Source organism: Nomascus leucogenys, chromosome 5 (genome assembly GCF_006542625.1).
Source record: "Nomascus leucogenys isolate Asia chromosome 5, Asia_NLE_v1, whole genome shotgun sequence".
In the NCBI taxonomy this organism is placed as follows: Eukaryota; Metazoa; Chordata; class Mammalia; order Primates; family Hylobatidae; genus Nomascus; species Nomascus leucogenys.
The window spans coordinates 53,867,511-53,891,314 of NC_044385.1; the positions used below are offsets into that span (position 1 = coordinate 53,867,511).

At 44.7% G+C, this 23,804-nt stretch overlaps 1 protein-coding gene across 2 annotated transcripts in view; it reads right to left on the reverse strand.

Annotated features, from left to right (window-relative positions):
* Positions 1-7,375: 7,375 nt before the first annotated feature.
* IL19 (interleukin 19) overlaps positions 7,376-23,804 on the reverse strand; it is a 68,493-nt gene continuing 52,064 nt past the window's right edge. The window contains exons 1-7 of one of the 2 annotated variants that reach the window (XM_003272966.2): positions 21,004-21,272; positions 15,249-15,927; positions 12,837-12,982; positions 12,620-12,685; positions 10,354-10,506; positions 9,272-9,346; positions 7,376-7,828 (exon numbers count right to left, since the gene is read on the reverse strand). In XM_003272966.2, the coding sequence (XP_003273014.2) occupies positions 7,733-7,828; positions 9,272-9,346; positions 10,354-10,506; positions 12,620-12,685; positions 12,837-12,980 (534 nt within the window). In that variant the 5' untranslated portion in view covers positions 12,981-12,982; positions 15,249-15,927; positions 21,004-21,272 and the 3' untranslated portion in view covers positions 7,376-7,732. Of the gene's footprint in view, positions 7,829-9,271; positions 9,347-10,353; positions 10,507-12,619; positions 12,686-12,836; positions 12,983-15,248; positions 15,928-21,003; positions 21,273-23,804 lie in introns of those variants that run through there. The other variant, XM_003272965.2, reaches the window with a different exon arrangement.

The window sequence follows — 23,804 nt, forward strand, 5'->3', positions numbered from 1 at the left end:
GGTCTATCTCTCTTTTGTTCTAATATTTGCTTCATATATCTGGGTGCTCCAATATCAAGTGCATATGTATTTAAAATTGTTATATCCTCTTGCTGAATTGACCCATTTTCATTATGTAGTGACCTTCTTTGTCTCTTCTTATAGCTTTTGTCTTGAAATCTATTTTGTCTGAATTAAGTGTAGCCACTCCTGCTCTTTTTTGGTCCATTTGCGTGGAGTATGTTTTCCCATCCCTTTATTTTCACTCTGTATATCTTAATAGATGAAGTGTGTTTCTTGTAGGCAGTAGATCGTTGGGTCTTTTTTAAAAAATCCATTCAGTCACTCTATGTCTTTTGATTGGAGCATTTAGTCTATTTACATTCAATGTTATTATTGATAAGTAAGGACTTACTCCTGCATTTTGTGATTTGTTTTCTGGCTGGTTTGTGACCTTCCCTTTCTTCTGTCTTTCCTTCCTGTCTTCCTTTTAGTGAAAGCGATTTTCTCTGGTGATATAATTTAGTTTCTTGCTTTTCATTTTTTTGTGTGTGTGTATCCATTGTATGTTTTTTGGTTTGAGGTTACCATGAGGCTTGCAAATACTATTTTATAGTCCATTAATTTAACTTAATAACAACTTAACACTGTTTGCATAAACAAGGAAACAAAAAGCAAGCAAAAAAAAAAAAAACTAACAAAGACTCTATGCCTTAACTTTGTCCCTACACTTTTTAACTTTTTGTTTTTACTATTTATATCTTATTTTACTGTCTGTGTCTCGAAAACTTGTTCCACTCAGGTGGAAGTTATTATTTTTCATTGTTTAGTCTTTCTACTTAAGATAAAAGTAGTTTACACACCACAGTTACAGTGTCATAATATTCTGTATTTTTCTGTGCACTTACTATTACCAGTGAGTTTTGTACTTTCAAATGATTCCTTACTGCTCATTAATATCCTTTTATTTCTGATTAAAGCACTCCCTTTAACATCTCTTGCAGGACAGGTCTGGTGTTGATGAAATCCCTCAGCTTTTGTTTGTCTTGGAAAGTCCTTATTTCTTTTTCATGTTTGAAGGCTATTTTCACCAGATCTGATATTCTACAGTAAAAGTTTTTTCCTTCGGCACTTTAAATAGGTCATGATGCCATGCTCTCTTGGCCTACAAGGTTTCCACTGAAAAGTCTGCTGCCAGATATATTGAAGCTACAGTGTACGTTGTTTCTTTTTTCTTCCTGCTTTTAGGATCCTTTCTTTATCTTTGACTTTTGGGAGTTTGATTACTAAATGCCTTGAGGTAGTCTCCTTTGAGTTAAATTTGCTTGTGTTCTATAAACTTCTTGTACTTCCGTATTAATATCTTTCTCTGGGCTTGAGAAGTTCTCTGTTATTATTCCTTTCAATAAATTTTCTACCCCTACCCCTCTACTTCCTCTTTAAGGCCAATAACTTAGATTTGCCCTTTTGAAGTTATTTTCTAGATCCTGTAGGCGTGCTTCATTGTTTTTTATTACTTTTTCTTTTGTCTCCTCTTGCTGTATATTTTCAAATAGCCTGTCTTCTGCTTGATGAATTCTGCTATTAAAAAACTCTGATGTGGCCGCTCGCAGTGGCTCACGCCTGTAATCCCAGCACTTTGGGAGGCCGAGGCGGGCAGATCACGAGGTCAGGAGATTGAGACCATCCTGGCTAACACAGTGAAACTCCGTCTCTACTAAAAATACAAAAACAAAATTAGCCGGGCGTGGTGGCGGGTGTCTGTAGTCTCAGCTACTGGGGAGGCTGAGGTGGGAGAATGGCGTGAACCCGGGAGGCGGAGCTTGCAGTGAGTCGAGATCGCCCACTGCACTCCAGCCTGGTGACAGAGCGAGAGTCTGTCAAAAAAAAAAAAAAAAACTCTGATGTATTCTTCAGTATGCCAATTGTATTTTTCAGCTCCAGAATTTCTGCTTTATTTTTCTCATTATTTCAATCTCTTTGTTAAATTTATCTGATAGAATTCTGAATTCCTTCTCTGTGTGATCTTGAATTTCTTTGGGTTTTCTCAACGCAGCTATTTTGAATTCTCTTCCTGAAAGGTCACATATCTCTGTTTCTCCAGGATTGGTTGGTCCCTGGTGCCTTATTTATTTCACTAGGTGAGGTAATATTTTCCTAGATTATCTTGATGCTTGTAGATGTTTGTCTGTGTCTAGGCATTTAGCTATTAATTGTAAGAGTTAGGTATTGTAATCTTCACAGTCTGGGCTTGTTTGTACCTGTCCTTCTTAGGAAGGCTTTCCAGATGTTCAAAAGGACTTGAGTGTTGTGATCTAAGCTCTATCTGCTTTAGGGGGCACCCCGAGCCCAGTAACACTGTGATTCTTGCAGACTTGTAGAGGTACCACCTTGACAATCTTGGACAAGATCCAGAAGAATTCTCTGGATTACCAGGCAAAGATTCCTGTTTTCTTCCCTTACCTCTTCCAAACAGTCTCTCTCTCTGCTTTGAGACACCTGGAGCTCAGGGTGGAGTGACACAAGCACCCCTGTGGCCACCAAGGACTGTGCTGGGTCAGACCTGAAGCCAGCACGGCACTGGGTCTCACCCAAGGCCTTCTGTAACCATTGCCTAGCTACTGCCTATGTTTACTCAAGGCCCTGGGGCCCAACAATCAGCAGGTAGCAAAGCCGGCCAGGCCTGTGTCATTCTTCTCAGGGTGACAAGTTCCCCCAGGCTCCCAGAGGTGCTATCTGGGAGTCAGAGACTAGAGTCTTCTTATCAGGGTGACAAGTTCCTCCAGGCCTCCAGAGGTGCTATCTATCTGGGAGTCAGAGACTAGAGTCAAAAACCTCAGGAGTCTACCCTGTGTTCTGTTCTCTATTGTACTGCACCTGAGCTGGCACTCAAATCACAAGATGGAGACTTTCCCACTCTTTCCACCCCTTTCCAAAGGCAGGAGAACCTCATCAGATGGCTACTGCCACTTCAGGCCCACAGAGAGTACCGCCACACTACTGCCAATGTTCCCAAGGGCTCTTCAGTCAGCTTGCGGTGAATGCTTCCAGGCCTGGGACTCACCCTTCGGGGCTGTGGGCTCCACTGTGCCCCAGGGCAGGTTCAGAAATGCCATCCAAGAGCCAAGTCCTAGAATCAGGGACCCCAGGAGCCCAGTTGGTGCTGTACCCCATTGTGTCCAAGCTGGTACCTAAGGTGCAAAACAAAGTCCCCTTTACATTTCCCTCCACTTTTCTCAAGCAGAAGAAGTCTCACCCCATAGCTACCATAGTTAGGAATGTGCTGAGTCTCATCTGAAGCCAGCAAGTCTCAGAGTCTCACCCAAGGCCCTCGACATAGTACCTGGATATCATTGCTTGTTATTCAGGGCCCAAGGGCTCTTCAGTTAGCCGGTGATGAATCTTGCCAAAACTGGGTTCTTCCCTCCAAGGCAACTGGTTCCCTTCTGGCCCAGGGGATGCCTAGAAATGTCAAGTGGGAGCTAGGGCCTGGAAAGGGGGCCTCATGACTGACCAGTGCCCTACCCTGTTGTGGTTGAGCTGGTATCCAAGATATAAGACAAAGTCCTCCCTACTCTTTTGTCTCCACTCCTCAAGTGGAAGGAAGGAGTCTCATTATTTTGAACCATGAGCTGTGCAGCGTGGGGTTAGAGGAGGGGTAATGCTGGTACCACTTTAGCTGCCTTGGTTGGTGTCTCAGTATATTGTGTGCATTCACACCCTAGTCTGCTGGCTCTGGGCCCAGTTCAACACTAGTACTTGCCTAGGAGTTGCAGTCCTTGTGGCCTAGACTGAATTTCAAGTTTATTTAGAACCCCAGAGCACTTTAGCCCACGGTGGTAAGGCTTGCAGACACTCAAGTTCTGACTGTTAGGGTCAGTGACTCTCCTCTAGGTAGGGCTGGTTTAAATCTCCCTCCGTGGATGGGCATCAGGTGAATGTGTTCCAGTTTTGCTTTCTCCTATAACAAGGACAGTACTGATTTCAATGCCTCACAATTGCTGTGCTCTCCCTCTCCCTAGCATACAAAACTGCTCTCTGCACCACACTGCCACTACTGGGGGATTGGGGACAGGGTGGCATCAGCGATTCAAGACTGTTTTTTCTACCTCTTCAGTGCCTCTTTCAGCAGTATGGACATGTGTGGCTATTAACAATTTGCTCTGGAAGATGGAAGGAGGATAGAGCATCCCCAGAGGAGCCCAGGCCTCAGCTGGGCCAGGAACATTGCGTGACACACTCAGAAGTTGGCCTCTGCTCCTTTGCTCTGTGTAGGTCCATAAATTCATGTGTAACTTCAGAAGCTTGTGGCTAGTTAGTCCAAACCCCTTTTGGTGCATCTGGGTTTAGTTATCTGCATTGCTGGCATTCAACATTGTAACTTGGGCCCTAGGTTATACAGTCTTGTCCAGGATAAAATGAACTCCCCTAGCAGCAAAAGGAGAGGGCACCAAAGCCAGGCAGATGGGGCCTGGATTCATTTTCTGGATCTGCCATCCCAAAGCTATGTGGACTTGGGCAAGCTCCCCCACCTCCCTGAGCCTAAGATGCCTTCACTGACTGTGTGAGGATAAGAACTCCAACCCCCTTGGCTTCCTCTGAGGCTTGAATGAGGTCCTATGTGTAAAGTACCTGTCATGGCCCTGGTGCATGACATGGGTTCCCTCCCCTTGCACCTTAGCAGTGGAAGTGAGCTCCAGATTTTTCAAGGGTACCTACTAGGGGCTGACAATGGATTCAGCATGGTTTGGGAGATAATGTTACTCTTGGGTTCTTAGCATGTATTTCTTAAGCACCGGCTCTGTGATGAAACACACACAAACACACACACACACACACACACACCACCCACTATGCCAGACCTACTGCGAACTCAAAAAGCATTGGGTCATATTCTTCAAGTCTGAAAAAAGAGAAAGGAAAAGTAGATGAGGAAAGGAAGCAAACAAGAGACCTAGGAGAGTTTTAAGCAAGATAATAGCCATTTCAGAAAGGGTGAGCTCTTCTTCAATTATCTTCCTCCTGCTCCTCCTCCTCTCCTACTAGCACTTCTACTACCTTTGATAATAACAGTATTTCCTACAGGTGCAGGTCATTATGCCAGTAAATCATCTTCTCTTGTGGGCTTCTTGTCACATGAGCAAGATGCACAAGCCACAAACCATCATGATGGAGGGCTCAGGCTTTGGAGTAGGACACCCGGAGTTTGAATCTCAGTTCTACAACTAGAAACATGGCCTTAGGTGTATTGTCAAACCTCACTAATCTCCAGACAATTTTTTTTTTTTTGAGACAGAGTCTAGCTCTGCCACCCAGGCTGGAGTGCAGTGGAGCAATCTCGGCTCACTGCAACCTCTGCCACCCGAGTTCAAGCAATTCTCTTGCCTCAGCCTCCCCAGTAGCTGGGATTACAGGCGCCTGCCACCATGCCTGGCTAGTTTTTCTATTTTTAGTGGAGACAGAGTTTCACCGTGTTGACCAGGCTGGTCTCGAACTCCTGACCTAGTGATCCGCCCACCTTGGCCTCCCAAAGTGCAGACTTCTTCACATTATAATTATAATCTTACCTTAGAGAACTACCATGAGGAGTAAAGGAGGAGCCATAAGTTAAGTTCTCACCTTGGTGCCTGGCACATGATGAACTCAACATATGTACATTATTGTGGACATTATAGTTCATTCTGGAATGTGGCTGCCTGGATTGGAAGCTCAGCTCTTCTACTTATGCGCTGTGTGGCCTAGGGTAAGTTACTTAACCTCTCTGTGCCTAGTTTCTTTCTTAGGGTTTAATTATCTGTACTGCTAACAATCAATGAGGTGGCCTTTTTCATTTTATTTCATTCTGAAAACCCTACAATAGGATTGTTGTGAGAAGTAAATGAAATATATATACATATATGTATTTATATTATATTACAAGAAGTATATTTCTTAGACTATCGGCTGGCATATAGGAAGCACTATATACATGTTTGTGGTTATTCACATTTCTTGAATAAATAATCTGGGTGAATTGTGAATTTAACACCTACTAAGTGCCAGGCAGTGAACAAACTAAACCATCCCTACACTCATGAAGTTTACATTCGTGTGGAGAAACAGCTAATAAACAAAATAGGATGCTAGATAAACAGGAAAGGGGTACAAAGTGTGCTGAAGGTGGAAATGGGGGGTTATCCTCCAATAGGAGACCTTTGGAGTGAAGGTCTGAAAGACGTGGAGGTGCAAGCCATGCAGGTGTCGGGGGTAAGCACATCCCAGGGCAGTGATAAAAGATCAGAAATGCTATAACTGCCGTCACACAGCCTGCTCAGGGTGGGTGCCCATCCAAGGTCACTTTGGAAAGGTTAGGTCCTCAGCAAACAACCCTGCTCCCTAATAGCCTATGAGTCCCGTTAACGCATAATGTGTGGAGGATTTGTTTTATTTTTTAACCCTACCTCAGTTTATGAGTGTGCATGTACACAAAGTGCATACACTGTATGGTGAGAACACGCCTGGCGTGTTTGAGAAACAGAGAGCAAACCACTATGGCTGGGTCAGAGTGAGCCTGGGGAAGGAGCAGGGGCACAGTTGGGGGAAACAGCCAGGAGAGGTGTGTGTGTGCAGATATCAGGGTTGTAAAAGCCCTCGTAATGACTCCAGCTTTTAAATGATTATATAGAGGCAGGTGTGGTGGCTCATGTCTGTAATGCCAGCACTTTGGGAGGCCGAGGAGGGAGGATTGATTGAGCTAGGAGTTTGAGACTACAGTGAGCTACGATCATGCCACTGTGCTCCAGCCTGGGTGACAGTGAGACCCTGTCTCCATAAATAAATAAATACTCATATGGAGCAGGTAGTCCAAAAGGGTCAGTATCCACACTACCAACAACTAAGAACCAAAGAGATGTACTGACCTGCCCTGGGAAATTCATGGCAGGAGATGCCTTAGAACCAGAAGGTGGCCCCTGAATTGGCAATCTTTATATTGCGCTGTGCTGTCTCTCACCCTGCTGAGGTCATGAGAGACCTTTTCCTTACTTGATGCTCACAGCAACGATACAGGACTGGTGTTAATATCTCCACTTTACAAGAGAGGACACTGAGTCTTAGAAACGTTAAATGCTTTGTTCAAAGTCACATAGGATTGGAACCAGGTCAGTTGAACTTCAGAGGTCTTGTTCTTTCCATTAAAGCATCTGATATGAAATCTGAAAGATACGCATTTGTGCTCTGAAGCATCTATGCAGTGTCCATCTAGATGCTGGTACCCTTTTGGCCTCTCTACCCGGTGGCCTCTCTACTTACTTGTGCCTGTGCTTGTTCAGCTTTGTCACCATGACAACCATCCCTCTGTCAGAAACACCCTGTCCTCAGTCTTGACTGACTCTCCCTGAATGAAAATATCCTTCCATTCATAGGTAAAATACAGAATTTATTCAGAAAAACCAGTCAGTACAATGTGTACTATGGGATATCACTCGGCTCACATCACAGACATGGACTATATGTCTTCACAATAAATTAGAGGGGAGGCAGCCCTTTACTCCCAGGATGGCCTGCAGGCCCTCCAGCAGACGGAGTTTATTATAAATGCCACAGTAGACTTTTTGGCTATTTTCACGTGGAATCAGACAGTCCGAGGCCAGCCAGTGGGACTTTTAGCTGCAAGGGGCCTTCCCCATCTCCTTCCCCTTCAAGGTGGGCTGTCTCCCACAGTAAACCGCACAGGAGGTGTTCATCCCTGGATCACTATACAGGTTCCTTGTCATCAAGCTGAGGACGTTACTTCATGATTCTTATCAATCCAGGCTAGAAAGACGTCGAGCTCTCCCAGGGATTTAATGGCAGCGGCGCGGACTTCCAGCTGAAATCAGAGATCATTGTAAGAACCCACCTTTCTAGACTGTGTAATGGTTTTCAAGTCACTTTCTTCATATGCTGGTTCCCACAAGGTTTTGTTTTTGTTTTTGTTTTTTGTCATGAAATATATTTGCATAACACACAGACTCAATATTATTTTCCTCTCAGGCAACCAATTTTTTTCCTCACAAACAAGCTGTTAAATCATGTCAGCTCCTTATAAACAGAACTTTAAAATTCTTCATTCTTTTTCCTCAGGTTTTTTTTTTCCTCTGTTTTTCACAGGAAAAAAAAAAATCTGCCTTACTGGCCAGTTCTGCTGATTTTCTTCTCCACATCAGCTTGCTTTAGTGCTTCTGTTATCCCAGAAAGTCTTTGTCCCTGAGGTGCTGGACAGTGGGTAGGGAGAGCATGTTGTCCTCATTTGACATATTAGAGCACTAAAGCTCCTAGAGCAAGTGTCCTACCCAATGTCACACAGCCAGTTAATAACAGAGCTGGAAATGAAACCCAAGTCTCCTGCCTTATTCCACCTCCTTCCTCAGCAGACTGAGTTCATGCTTTTAGTGCGTCCTGTAGAGCCAGCCAGCACGGAATTGAATCCTACCTCTGCCATGCATTTGCAGTGTGAACTTAGTTTAGTTACTTCGCCTGCTCGAGCCTCAGTTTCTTAATATATCCAATGCAGATAATGACTCATAGCATTGTTGGGAAGGACAAATGTATGTTAATACTTGTTGTGTGCCTGGAACAATACCTGGCTTATAGTAAGAACCATGTAACTCTTAGCTATTTCTATAACATTATCTTACAGAGCCTCTCCACAAAGAAGCAGAGCCCACAACAGACTCCCTAACTCTTGCTGTTCAAAGCATTGGTATCATTTGACAGTGTGATCTAAATGCAGAAACTCAGGCTCACCTCAGCCTTGCTGAGCCAGAATCTGCATTTTAACAAGATCTTGAACTTATGCTCATGAGAAACACTGCTTCTTCCTCTACACCCACGTGAGATGTGCATTTTACACCAACAATAACATGAGAAGTACCGTGTCTTCATCACTACACACAATATGGGGGGGGCAGGTAGTGATCGCAGTGACAGCATGCAGGTAACACGTTTCGGGCGTAACAGCTCACATTTCATGGGGGATCTTTGCTCTTTCTGTGTCATCCCATCTTCAGCAGTGGGTGCTTTCCCCAAATCATACAGGTCAGGCTTGATATATGAGGGTATGAGAAAATGGTGGAGGAATGATGGAGATGGGGAGTCCAGGGGATTAGCAAATGAGGTAAGATCAAAACTCTCTTTACAGACACAGAGAACTGAGGCCTGCCCACAATGACTGCTTATAGAGTGAATGCATGAATTTAAGTGGAGAGGAGGCTTGCACCCTCCTGATCTACCTCTCATCTTCCATCTTCCCCATCCTCTTCCCAGATCTTACCTGATCATAGTTGTCATGGATGATTCTGGTGACATTGGTGGCTTCCTGCCTGCAGTGACACTGCCTCTGTTCCTGCTGTGATAAAGTGGAGGAAGCTCCTATCAGAGGACATTTCCAGTCTGGCCCTCTCTTACTCCTACCTCCCCGCATGAGAAGTGACATTTCTCCTCCCTCCCACAGTGAGAGTCAGATGAGTAAACTCAGGTGGGAGCGGCCAAGGAAGAATAGAGCTTGTCTGTAGAGTCACCTGCATCTGCCCACGCCTTTTCTTTTTTCTGCATTTAGAGCCCATCAGACTGTCAGCACTAGGAAAGCAGGCACCATATCTGTCTTATCACCACTCTGAGTGCTGCATCCCACGGGGTAGGCACTCAACAAACATTTGTTAAATATTAATTATTAATTAGATAATTAATTTTAACAAATTATTAATTAAACAACTGGTTAGGTGAATTCATTTGAGTCCATTATCATCATCATGTTAATGCAAGTAGTACAGGGGCCATCAACTCTTCTATCAATTTTAGAATCTGAGGCACAGAGAGGTAAAGTCACTTGCTACAAAGTCTCACAGGAAATTATTAGCAGGAATGGGGCTAGAGCCCAGGTTCTCTCCTGGTCTAAGTTTTTGTTGGTTTGTGTTGGTTTTGTTTCTGATGTTAGATTTGAATAGATGGCAATGAATTTCTAGGCAACCTTTAGGGATAGTCCATACCGAGGAACTACCCAGAGGTTTATTGATGTAAAGACACCAAAGGGCCAGAAATAAAGAAACCAGGGGTATGCTTATAGTAGAACTGGAGTCCTTGCCATGCCTCTTACTAAGGAATAGGTTGACATAAGCTGGTCACCGCAGGAGGGTTATCTAGGAGGAGACCGTCTGAAGAGTTGTCAACGGGCAGGGAGCCCTGGGGAAGCAGTGGCCACTGGGAGAGGTTCTGAACAGTTCTCCCCGTGGACGTGCGCAGAGAATTTCCTTTGACTCCAAGCACCATATCAGGAGGCCGATGGGGGCCAGCACTTCCTGGCCTCTCCTGGGGCAGACGGGGAGCAGATGCTGGAATTCTGACCCAGTGACTCACACATTGCCGCAGAGTTTTCTGCATGTAGAGGAAAGAGTTGGCAATGCTGCTGATTTTTCTCAAGATTTTGGGGTTTGGCTCCTGATGATCCTTGAACACCCTGTCCACATAGAACGCCAGGAGGTTCTTGGTCACGCAGCACACATCTAAGGGCTACAAATACAAATTAGAGAAACACTAGAGGCCTCTTCTCTCATTATGTTGGAGACCGGGGAAGTCCATTTGAGTAGGGGCAGCAAGACATGAGAGAACTAAGTCATTTTGGAAAAATTCGTAATGGTCTCAGAGTGTTCATCCTCTCTTATTCCCATCAAAGCTACTTATGACAAAAATAGTAAGAAGAGATTCCAGTTCTCTCCTTTTTTTGTATGGCCAAGAAATACATTTACTAAGGATGGGGCCCAGAATCCATCATAGGCTAATTCTCTCTACAGTATCCCTAGCATGTCATCACTAACTTCCACTGAAATCTTTCCAGGAACCAGTTGCCTCCTTTTTAAAAGGACTGATGGCTGAGCAGCTTCTTGAAAAGAACTTCCCTACACTACAGGGGCTGAAGTTGCCTCTCTGTTATGTCTCCCATCTGCCAACATGCAAGGGCTGTTGCATGCCAGTCATCCTGCTAGGTATGCATTCTTCCAACTGTAATCACATTGCATTCATTCTGGCCACCTTACTCTGGGCCACACTGCTCAGCTCTCCTGTAGTCTGTCCTTTTAAAACCAGAAAGATCATTGGAATGAGGCTGAGATTTGCAAGAGAGACCGACAGCTGCAGAAATGGGCATATTTGGGTAGGTCTGCAGCCTGCAGAGTGCAGATGTCCCAAAGAAATAGTCTCTAAATTCCCAGGCACAGCCCAGAGAAGTTGACTAGACAGTTTCCTTCTAGAAGTTTGCCCCCCATCTGCCCTGAGAGCCAGTTACTCTGCAGAAGATTAACTGTTCAGTCTAAGCAGGGAGTGGTTAACGGTGGGACAGCACATCCATCTTCACTCAAGAAGCAAAGCCTCCTTGGCCCCAGTGTCAGCTTTTCCTAGATGGCAACACAAAAACCCTTCTCTTCCTTCACTCTTGCTGATTCCCTTAACCAGAAGGGCAAAATGTTACACTCCTCTGCACTATCAAAGACTGTGGTACTAGAAAAAGGAACAATGCAGAAAAAAGGACGGTGGGGCTGAGAAAGGAAGGGAAGGAAAGAGGAAGGGAAGGGAAGGAAGGGAAGGGAAGGGAAGGGAAGGGAAGGGAAGGGAAGGGAAGGGAAGGGGCCTGAATCCTTATTGACTCCTTTTCTTATTCCACATGAGCTACTTCCCAACCTTGAGAGCAGAAAGAATCTGAAGATGGGGGCATATATTTGGGGGTCTGTTCCTAACTCTGCCACTAACTAGTCATGCTCCCTCCCAAGGTCTCACTGTCCTCATTTGAAAATGATAGTTTTGGAATAGACGGTCTTTTGGGTCCCTTCCAGCTGTCACACCTTATGTGTCTATAGTACAGTTGGCTAGAATATTATTTAGTAAGTGGCTACATCTCTTCACCACAAATAAATCACTGCTTAGAAGAATTATGAAGAGGTGCGTGTGTCTCTCTCTCACGTATGCAGAGAAACCTGAGAAAAAAGTAACTCAATACAAATATACCATACACTCTGTCATATAAAATCCCTCCCAAAACTGGATCTGTCTAGAATACTTCCCAGAACTGGAGGAGCTCACTTTTAAAGGCATCTCTCATGGGCCTTTTTGTAAAATGAATGATCACCTGGTAAACCAGCTATTTTGTAACATACTTTCATCACCTCCTATCTAGATAGTTGGGCAGATCTTGTCACTGGCTTTCCTGCCTCATGTTGTCCATTGTAAGAACAGCACCAGATTGTCTTTCTAAAACAATTTATGATCATATAACTTTGGGCTCAAAAATCTCATTGACTCTCTATCGCTGCTATTATTTTCCTTTATTCTTTTATACCTCCATGGGGCCTTCCAAAATTACCCCTAAGCCACAGAAATCCTAATCTCCTCTGAACACTTGGCACCCCCAATCACTCTGTAGGAAGCAGCACTTCTTTAATTCCTCCCAGGGGTCACATGTCCCTGTGACACTAGCGTGCCCTAACACATCATCTGACAAAGAAGCCTGGTGCATTTAGAGTACACTGGAGATTAGGAAAGAGAAGGGGACAAGGTAGGGATTTCTTTCTCAGCCCAGAGCCATTTAGACATGAATATAAAAATACTGGAAAAAGCAGACACAGGCCAATACCTTAATGATCTGCAGAGTCTCCAATGTGGACAGAATAGTGACATTTGGGAAGGTGTCCTTAGCTTGCTGTGGAGGGAAACATAAGAACAGACATAAGCAATCGGTATCCTATGTTCTTCTGAGATGCAAAAGGCAATGAGAAGGAACTCATTTTCAAGCTAAGATGTAAGGGGAGGCATACCCCATCACCCACACCTTTACACCAACCCATACTCACAATGGCTCTTTTGATTTCTTGGAAACTCTCTTCTATATGGTGCATGTCTGTGGAAATCAGACATCTCCTGAGACCATGGTTGTCTACTGAGCACAATATCAATATTGTACCCAGGAGCCAAAGGGAAACACACTGTAACTTCATGCCTGCAGAAAGGGGAGGGAGTCAGCTGTCCAGCCAAGAGTGGAGGGCAATGAAAAAGAAGACCCCTGATTGACGCCCCCTTCCAGCCTCGAAGGCAGGCCAGGCGGAATACAAGAAAACAACACTAAACACTTCAGCCTTGAGGAGTTTCAAGGGTATGTATCTCCTCTGGTTTTCTTGAGTCAACTGGATATGAGTTCTTCCCCACCCTCGCCCCATGCCCCCACCTCCACCCCAGAAAACAGGATACACCACTCTCTTAAGTCCCAGGAAGCATACTGGTGTGCATATCACTCTCCTATGACTCAACACAGCCTACTTTGTCAACAGGGGTGAAAAGCATTGTTTTTAATAAATTAAATAGGAAAAGCAAGGTTGGTAAGATGCCCTAGGAATTCGGCAACAGATGTGAAAAACCATAAAAACACACTTGGTTTTTGATGTTCGCCCCCGAAATAAGTAACACTCTTTTATTATAAACCTCAAGAGTGTATCTGCTTAAAATCATTTGTTTGAAGCCAGCTGTGTAGATTTCACCTTCTGGAGAGGATGGGAAAGGGAGGCACAAGGCATCTTCAAAAACTAATTAGCCACAATGAGGAGCTAGGGGAAGATGCCAATGGTAGAGGGCAGGTTGGTAACTTCCTGTCGGTCACCTGCTGAGCCAAAGGGTATGAGGGGCATGTTTGCAGCTAGTTGCTTCATAGCCAGGGCTAGACCATGAGAAGTTTGCCACCTCTTCTCATTCTCTTACCTTTCTTGCCTCTGTCTTTCTTGCTGCTTCTTCATTTAACCACTTTGTATTGTGCCATATAATGTGCACGGAGAAAAGTGCATAAAATATAATGGTACAGCTTATGGGGTTATCTCTGCTTTCACCCACATTTCACAAGCTTATAAATAGAGCTTAGCCTTAACGCACGTCTTATGACAACACATGTGACGAGAGCAGCCCTCTGCTATGCACTTTGCATGGTGCCCACTGAGATCTCCCATTTACAGCTGTGTGTGCCAAGGTAAGTGTATCATGTGTGGCTGTGGAGGAGAGGAGGGCATCAGACACAGGGAGCCAGCTGCAAGGACTGCAGAGCTATAGTTAGAGCTGCTGTAACTCACACGTGTGAGTGTGAACCCCAGCTGCCCCCACACCCCATGCCTTCCTCAAGATTCCCAGCTCCTTCTCTGGAAAGCCAGGAAACAGCAAATCCTGTTTAGAAACCATTTTCACCTTGTCTCTCCTTAACTGGGCATCATTCCCAGGGGATAGACAGGTATATGTCGAGACCTTACCACGCGGCAGGCATTAGGCCAAAGAGCTCCTTTTCTCTTTTATCAACCTTTCTTTCTGGCTAAACAAGGATGGGCCCCATTGCCAGGGAAGTTTGTAGAGAGTCCCCCAGAGCTCTGTCCCCTCAGAAGACTACTGGGGTGCTTCTAGAAAGCCAAGAAAGAGAGTGCGGTTTTTCTTCTGACAAGGTAACTCTCAGAAGCAGTGGGATATTGCCTGCTCATCCCATGCCAGGAGACTTGTGCATTTTGTGGAGGAGAAAGATGTCTCCCTTAGCTTGGTGAGGCAACTCCAGACATCTTGGCTAATTCAGATATTAGTAGTAGGTAACATTTATCCTGCGTGCCATGTACATTGGGCACTGTCCCAAGAATTTTACGTAATTTTCTCATTTAATGCTCACAACCACCCTGTGAAGTAGGCTCTGTTTCTGTTCCCATTTTACCAAGAAAATGAAGTAACCTGCCCAAGCCAGGGTTTGACAGAAGGCGGGCCAGTCCCTGAGCTGGCTGTCTTTACTGCTACTCCACCCCACTTACAGCATCGTTTCCCTCTGACATCACAGCCTGGGATCCCAGTAGCTCCCCTGACACCAGACAGAGAGGAACCCACTTCTGAACCAGTGGTGCTCCTTACATTTAAAAAGATATTTCACATTGCAAAGGATTAAACAATGATAACACATTATAAAGTGCCCAACACAGTTCTTGGAACAAAAAAGCAATAGTAAACACATCAGATCCCTGACCTTTCCTTCCTTCGCTCCTTCTTTCCCACTCTCTATCTCTTCTCATTGAAAATAAGATACAAGAAAATTCACCTCTTCTATAGAATACCCCTTCCCATTCTACCAAATGCCCAGCATCTGGAACATCATAGCCATACACAGTGGTAACAGGTCACCTCCCTGCGGCCGTGAAGGAGGAGGGCTAGGATGGCGGTGCATATGAGCCCCTGACAACGGACAGCATGAGCCTCACCTCTCACTTGGTCCTTGCGGGCTGCTCCTTGCGTCTCCTCTCAGTGCTCTCTGCCATTTGGAAAGGGCTGGTCATTTTTATTCAGGTGGATAAGAGGAAATGCTGTCAAGGCTTGCTGGGTGGATCCACCTTGGGGAGATTGTTTTTCCCCTTGTTTTCTTAGTATCGTATTTCCTTAATTGTTTTCTTTCTTCTTTAAGATATAGCTGATTAATCATTATTATGAAATGCCTCTTTCTTCTGGGTCTTGACATGCAGCTTCTAGGAAAAATAAACTACACATGCAAATGAGAATTTTTTGCAATTCCATGTCCATGCAGAAAAATCCAACTTAGGTCACTTTCTGAGAGCTGTGGCACGTTACCAACTGTACCCTGCAGGCCAACTCACAAAAGCACTCTTAATCAGCCACACCCTGCAGCAGCCAGCCCATGAGGCTCTGCAGGTGCCTCTGGCTCCCCGCATGATCTAGTTCTTCTATGCCTCAGGCAGCTATGAGTGTCTGCCATGTGCCAGGTGCTAGCTAACTGCTTTACCTGCATCATTTTGTTGAACTTCATGAGGAACACTTTTTCCCCTCATAAAGAAGGATTTCTTTGCACATCATCTGTTTCCCCTTCATCTTGTCCCCTGGAGGGTTCTCTCATTCTTGATTAATGCAGAGAGAGAGAAAATGAGACTGGAAAGAAGAGAGGTTTAAGAGCAGCCGGTGGCAGAGCCAGGACCTGAAATCCTTATTCTTGGGCTAGAAGACTCTCTATCTAAATTACCTTTTTACATAAACTCTTTACCATGAAGTTCTCTAGGGATCAGGTTTGGGGCAATGAAAAGATGGGGTATAGTTTCTTCCAATTAAATACAATTTCCAGGGGGTGATTGGTTTGGACTGATTTACTGCACTAGGCCAATAGGCCAAACCTAAATGGAGTTGCTCAAGCTGAATGAAGTTCCACACCACCAAGCTGAAACTAAATTGTTTATCTAACCTTCTGAGAAATCAGGAGAGAGAAAGATAATAGCCAAATCCTCAAACAAGCCAGTTTTAGCCAGCATATAAGGAAGTCTCCTCTGCTCTAACCTTTACGAGGAAAGTAACTTTAAAATGACCAATCTGCTTTTTGCTCACTGTTTCTGCTTCCTCCAGCCCTTGTCTGCCTATAAAACCACGCTCCTCTGTCAGCTCATGGGACCATTCGTTCTATTTTTATAAAATAGTATGTTGCCTGATTCTAGAATTGCAAATAAAAGCCAATTAAGATCTTTAAACTAAATGTGTTGTAATTTTGTCTTTTGACATCCCCAAACACAGACTCCCAGAATAAATGGAGCTTATTTTTAACCAAATGAAGTGACCTCGGGATGAGGTGCAGTTATGAGACCCCATTGGGCTGGTACAAACCCTGCTCCTGCAGCCAGATTTGGGAGACAGAGAGGGCCACAGGGCACTGGCAGAGAAGGAAAAGGGACAGGAAGGATCGGGGCCTTTTATGGGACAGGTGCCAGGGAAAGAAACCCCAGGGACTGGATGTCTTGTGGTCCAGCATCTTGGACATAATAAAATGATAAGTTGAGGGAAGTGGTAGACTATAGTGGTTCACAACGTCGTTCTGGATTTAAACCCTGGCTTGCTCTCTTCTCTTCTCCCTTGTCTCCCTTCTCTTCTTGGTAGCATGCCACAGCTCTCAGGAAAGTGACCTAACTTGGATTTTTCTGTATGAACATAGAATTGCAAAAAAATTCTCATTTGCATGGAGATGAGGAGTTTATCATTTTTCCTAGAAGCTGCATGTCAAGACCCAGAAGAAAGAGGCATTTCATAATAATGATTAATCAGCCATATCTTAAAGAAGAAAGAAAACAATTAAGGAAATAAGATGAGGGTATGGCCAGGCAGGTACCCTCTCTGCCTGGCTCAGAAAGGGTACCATGCCTATTGCCTTCTATGGGAATGAGGCTCCATGGAGTTGAGCAATATGTGGCCCTATTGCAGAGTCTGGATGAAATGCATTGGGTCTGTAGACACTGGAAAAGCTCCTTAAAGCCTTTCTGAAGCTCCATAAAATAGGTAAAATAAACTGAGGATTTGAATGAACTAAAGAACCTGTATCATAGTAAGTACTCCCTAATAAATATTATGTATTTCTATCCTGTGTGACACGCACCTGGAAAAGGAGAAGACACATTTGTTAGGAGCTAATGGACATCTTTCTGTTCCTTTGGAGAGGGGAAAAGAGCTACTCTTGACCTCGGGAATCTCCCCTACCCCAACCCTTGTTTCCCCCAGGGGGGTCGGATGGAGGGAGGTGGGTGATATTTTCCCAGCAGGGCCTGTGCTGCCTGGCTCAGAGCCCCTCTGCACATGTGAGAAGAGCAGCTCAGAGCCCAGCCGCATATGTAAGGGGGTTTGCAACGCTGTCCATGCTGAGTCTCACCCCACATTCACCCCTTGTGCTCAGACTATATGTTCTGACCCAGCTTTCATTTCAGGGCAAATATGTCTTATGAGGAAGCTTGCAGGGGAAGGGAAATAAGTGATGTGTTTATAGCTCCGCTTCCAGCATGCAGTGTACCATAATCGCTGGTACTGGAAGTTGGGTTGACTGGCTCTGCTTTCTATGGCTGTCAGACTGAAGGCAAGCCACTTAATGTCAGTGCCTGTTTACTCTTCTGTAAAATGGTACACATCATGTCTACTGCACATTCACCACGTAGGCACAGCATGAAGATGAAGTGATTACACGTAAGTCCTCAGCACAGTGCCTGGCACATAATAAGCAACTTGAAAATGATGACATTTATTATCAATTTTACAATTCCCTTTAGAGCTCCTAAATCAGGAAGAAGAGGGAACAATAAGAAATAAGTTCTCTTCATCTTTTTTTTTTTTTTTTTTTTTGAGACCGAGTCTCTCTGTCTCCCAGGCTGGAGTGCAGTGGCGCTATCTCAGCTCACTGCAAGCTCCACCTCCCGGGTTCACGCCATTCTTCTGCCTCAGCCTCCCGAGTAGCTGAGATTACAAGCGTGAGCCACCACGTCTAGCCAAGTTCTCTTCATCTTTTTTTTTTTTTTTTTTTTTTTGAGACGGAGTCTCGCTCTGTCGCCCAGGCTGGAGTGCAGTGGCGCAACCTTGGCTCACTGCAAGCTCTGCCTCCAGGGTTCACGCCATTCTCCTGCCTCAGCCTCTCCAAGTAGCTGGGACTACAGGCGCCCGCCACCACGCCCGGCTGATTTTTTTTTTTTTTTTTTTTTGTATTTTTAGTAGAGACGGGGTTTCACCGTGGTCTCGATCTCCTGAGATCCGCCCGCCTTGGCCTCCCAAAGTGCTGGGATTACAAGTGTGAGTCACCGCGCCCGGCTGTTCTCTTCATCTTAAGCCTTGCTGCCTGACCCCTAATATCAAAAATAAGAATATAGATTGAGATATAATGGCATCTTTCCCAGGATTGCAATTAATTTATGAATCTGGTCTCCAGACATAAGGTTGCATCTCACCTTAGAACTGGGACTTCTGGGACCAGTGGACCCACCATTGAGCTATCAGAGCTCAATTTTCCACTTGTTAAGTAGGGAAGCAGAAAGAATGTGAAGGGAGATTGGCGAGCCAGAATGGAGAATGCTCTGAGTTTGACATGTTCTGGACACAACTCTCTCATGTCTTCCAATTCCTTATCCCCACCTAACATGCACTCCAACCTCATGAATTTTTCATGATGCCAGGGCAATTTCCTTCCCTTAAAGGAGTGGATCCTGGCCATTCCTAAGTACTGAGTCCTGAGCGCATACAAAAATTGCATAATTCCAGAGGGTATCATGCCTATTGCCGTCTATGGGAATGAGGCTCCATGGAGTTGAGCAATGTGTGGCCCTATTTCAGGATTTCGATGAAATGCATTAGATCTATATGAGTAATTTTGGTTAGATTTGAGAAAGAATCTATCATTATGAGGACTATGAAACACTAAGAAGTATGACTGAGAACGAATTTGTAAAAGAAAGAAATATAGGCTGGGCTCAGTGGCTCACGCCTATAATCCCAGCACTTTGGGAGGCCGAGGCAGGCAGATCACGAGGTCAGGAGATCCAGACCATCCTAGCCAACATGGTGAAACCCTGTCTCCACTAAAAATACAAAAAATTAGCCGGATGTGGTGGCAGGCGCCTGTAATACCAGCTACATGTCGTGAACCCGGGAGGCAGAGCTTGCAGTGAGCCGAGACCGCACCACTGCACTCCAGCCTGGGCAACAGAGCAAGACTCCATCTCAAATATATATATATATATATATATATATATATATATATATAACTGATAATGATGGATGGATGGGTATTTTATTTGGGAAGCTAATAGGGATTTTAAAACAACATATAAATGTTTAAATGTCTTGGTAAATATATCTAGATCATAAAGATATGTGTGAACTTGTGTATAGCTTTGAAAATAAAACAACAAAAAAGATGAGAAAAAGAACTGGGAAATTTAAACCTAGAAAAGTTTCTCCTTTGTTTTGTTTTTGTTTTTTTATCTTTTTTCTCTCTTTTATCCCTCATTTTCAGTGGGGTTGGCTCTCCTTTGTTGTGATATTTGGAAATGAGAGTCAGAAAATCTAACAGAGAGAACTCAGTTCAATGTTCACATTACAGAGATGAAGAAATAGAGAAGTGAACCAGCCCTCCATTGCACAGCAAGGAAGTAGCACGACTGCTCTCAAACCTCTATCTCCTTATCTTTGGCTCAACGCCCTTTCTAACCCCATGCTGCCCTTTCACTCTGGGATTAGGTGGAGTGGAAAGGAACCTAGACTTGTGAGGGACCTCAAGCCTGTTCAGCAGAGGTGACATAACTCTCCCAAGCCACACTGTTCTGACTTGTCATTACCCAGGAAGCTGATGACCTAAGGAAATCCAAACTGGCCACACCTGTGCTCCTGGGGAGGGAAGCACAAAACCACATTGGGCACCTATGCTGCTTCAGCTTGGACTTCCTTCTCCTACTCCTTTTTTGCCCACAGGGATCTCAGTCAAAGCCTGTTCAAAGCCTCAGACCCTAGGTGACACATCTTATGTCAATGGGCTCTGTAGCTCAAGTGTTATGAAAGAGCCCCAGTGGTGATGGGATGGAGGGATAGTAATGGAAACAGCCCAACTGATGCCTCCCCATTCCTCTTCTGAACAATCCACTCTTCGCTAGACAGGTGGACTTTTTAAAATGCAAACCCAGTCTTGGAACTCTCCAGTCTAAAACTCCCAGCATAACGCCCTGGGGCCTCCCAGTAGCAGAAAATCTGCTCCCCACAGCATCCAGACCCATCACAACCTGGACCTTGCCTACATTTTCCACCTCATCTCTCTTGCAGATCTCCCACGCCTCACAGGCTCATCTCACCTAGAAAGCCCTCCTGCCTCTTCTGCCTTGCAAACACCAACCTAACATTCAAAACCTAGCTCCGGTGTGACTTCCTTTGTGAAACTTCTCCACTCTTCCTTTCCTCTCCCCACTCCCCTCCTCCTCCCCACTTCAACCCTGGTTGAGTTGACCACTACTTTCCTTTTTTATATTCCCACTGGATACAAGATGCACATTTAACTTTTAATTTCAGACGAAAACATCTCAGTGTTTGTCTACCTGAAATTCCAAGTTAACTGGGTGTCTTGTATTTGTATTTGCTAAATCTGGCCACTGCTATAGCTCATACAATTGGGTGGAGAGGGTCCTTTTAAGAAATTGAATTCAGGCTGGGCACAGTGGCTCACACCTGTCATCTCTGCACTTTGGGAAGCCGAAGTGGGAAGATCCCTTGAGGCCAAGAGTTTGAGACCAGTGTGGGCAACAAAGCGAGACCACATCTCTAAAAAAAAAAAAAAAAAAAAAAAAAAAAAAAAAAAAAAAAGCTGCATGTGTTGTCACATGCCTGCCTGTAGTCCTCATGCACGCCTGTAGTTAGAAAGTTGAGGAGGTGGGACAATTGCCTGAGGTCAGAAGTTAAAGACTGCAGTCTGCTATAATTGCACCATTGCACTCCAGACTAGGCAACAGAGTGAGACCCTGTCTGGGGAAAAAAAAATGAATTCAAAAATAGAAGTACAAAATTAGAGACAAAAGTAAATGTTTATTTAGAAAGAGAAATTACAACAAATTACAAATTCATAAATGCTAACAAATACCACAAACACCACAAAATACAGAAAAAAAACATTTTTATTGATTAACTCCTGACAACTTTTTGTTTCCTTCTTCTATGTCAATACTTTTTTTTTACTGTTATTTTCTATAGAGAGAATAAAAAGATATTCAGTCTGTCCTTTGCCATGGTTGTTTCCATCAGCTTAACCCAATGGAAGGTTAAGATTTAATTCTTTCATAACACTCCATACAAACCTGTTACTTCTTTCTCCCATCCCACCAACATAAACATCACAACGGCACCTCTTTCTAGGCAACGTGTCACCCACATTGGCCCAGGGAGGCATCAGCTTTGGGAGAAGGCGGAGTCCTACTCTCCTTAGCCTTGTGTCTCTGGGAGAACTAGAGAATGGTGTTGGGTTCAAATGTTTATGTACCTTTCCCTTCAATTTCTAACATTTCTTATGGTCACATACTCAAGATATTGACAGAAAAGAGGATCCCAATCTAGACCCCAAGAGTGGGTTCTTAGATCTCACACCGGAAAGAATTGCAGCACAGACACAGAAGCAAATTTATTGGAAACTACTCCATTAGAGAGTAGGGCATGCCCAGAAAGCAGGAGGAGGAGGAGGAACCCCTGTCCTTTAGGAACATCTCTGCTTATAAGAAACTATAAGGAGCTATGATTAAACTTGGAATGTGCAGATGTGCTCACTAAAGGTAGGGGCTGTTGCTGCTCTAGTGAGAGCGGGGCCTCCACCCCCATGGCTTTGAGCTTTGATAATTCCCTCAGCAGGAACATCCTGTGAAACCTCCAACAGGCCTTGGAAGGCTGAGAAGCCTTCCCATCACACACTATTTATTCCCTGCATTTCTTACCCATTCTTATCCTTCAGTGATGGCTCCTCACCTCCAGACAATGGAGAGTGTTATGTTTGTTTAATAACATTTTCTTTTCTCAGCCATTAGAAAAGTAATCCTTGCTTTGGTATGGAAAAATTATAGAGAACACAAAAATAAAATAGATAATGGAATAAAAAACTAGAAGGAAAGAAAAATGGTCATTCACAGTTATTCTATCCAGGAATAATCTTGATGTCTTGGTGTCTTTTTTTTTTTTAGACGGAGTCTCGCTGTCACCGGGTAAGAGTGCAGTGGCATGATCTCGGCTCACTGCAATCTCCGCCTCCTGGGTTCACACCATTCTCCTGCCTCAGCATCCTGAGTAGCTGGGACTACAAGCGCACGCCACGCTGCCCAGCTAATTTTTTTTGTATTTTTAGTAGAGAAGGGGTTTCACCATGTTTGCCAGGATGGTCTCAATCTCCTGGCCTCGTGATCTGTCCACCTCAGCTTCCCAAAGTGCTGGGATTACAGGCGTGAGCCACCACACCCAGCCATCTTGGTGTCTTTTCTAACTTGGATCACCTAGAAAAAAAATGTTTAGGCCAGGTGCAGTGGCAGATGCCTCCCAGAACTTTGGGATGCCAAGGCTAGTGGATCACTTGAGGTAAGGGGTTTGAGACCAGCCTGGCCAACATGGAGAAACCCCGTCTCTACTACAAATACAAAAATTAGCCAGGCATGGTGGCCCATGCCTATAGTCCCAGCTACTCATGAGGCTGAGAAAGGAAAATCACTGGAACCTGGGAGGTGGAGGTTGCAGTGAGCCGAGATCATGCCACTATACTCCAGCCCAGGCAACAGAGTGAGACTTCATTTCAAAAAAAAAAAAAGAAAGAAAGAAAAAGAAAGGACCCATGCAGTGAAATATAACCCTAGACCCTAACCCCCACAAGGGCTGCAACCACCTGAGCCCACCCTGGTCACTTACACATTGGGGGACACCGAAGCGTTGGGGGACACCAAAGTGGACAGCATAGTCCCGGTCCCACAGACCTCACAGTAGTAGGAGAGACAGGCCATTAAACAGTTGTCATGATCACTCTCACCAGTCAAGACCTGGGCTCTGTGCTAAGCATTTTCAATATATTAATTTATTTAATCCTTACAACCTTGTGAGAAGGTACTATCTTTAGCCACGTAACACAGATTGATAAAACTGAAGTTAAAAAAGTTTAAACACTTGGACAAGGTTGTCAAGCTTGTAAGTGAGGAGCTAAGATCTGGACCCACAGAAACTGACTCCGGAATGGAATGAGGGTTATGAGGATCAGGAAAGGCCTCTCTAAGGAAGTGAGGTTTAACCTGAGACATGGCAGAGGAGCACAAGTAGAACATCTCAACCCCATTCTTTCCTCCATATCACCCACCAGCCTCCAGCATTCTCCTCCAGGATTCTTGTGCCAACTTTGCCCATAGCTATGGCTCTTCGTGGGCCCTGCAGCTGCCATTCCCACTTGTCTTGCTTCTTAGCCCTTCTACCCGGAGGTGTTTCCCCATCGCCCTTCTCCATTTCCCCTTCATGCA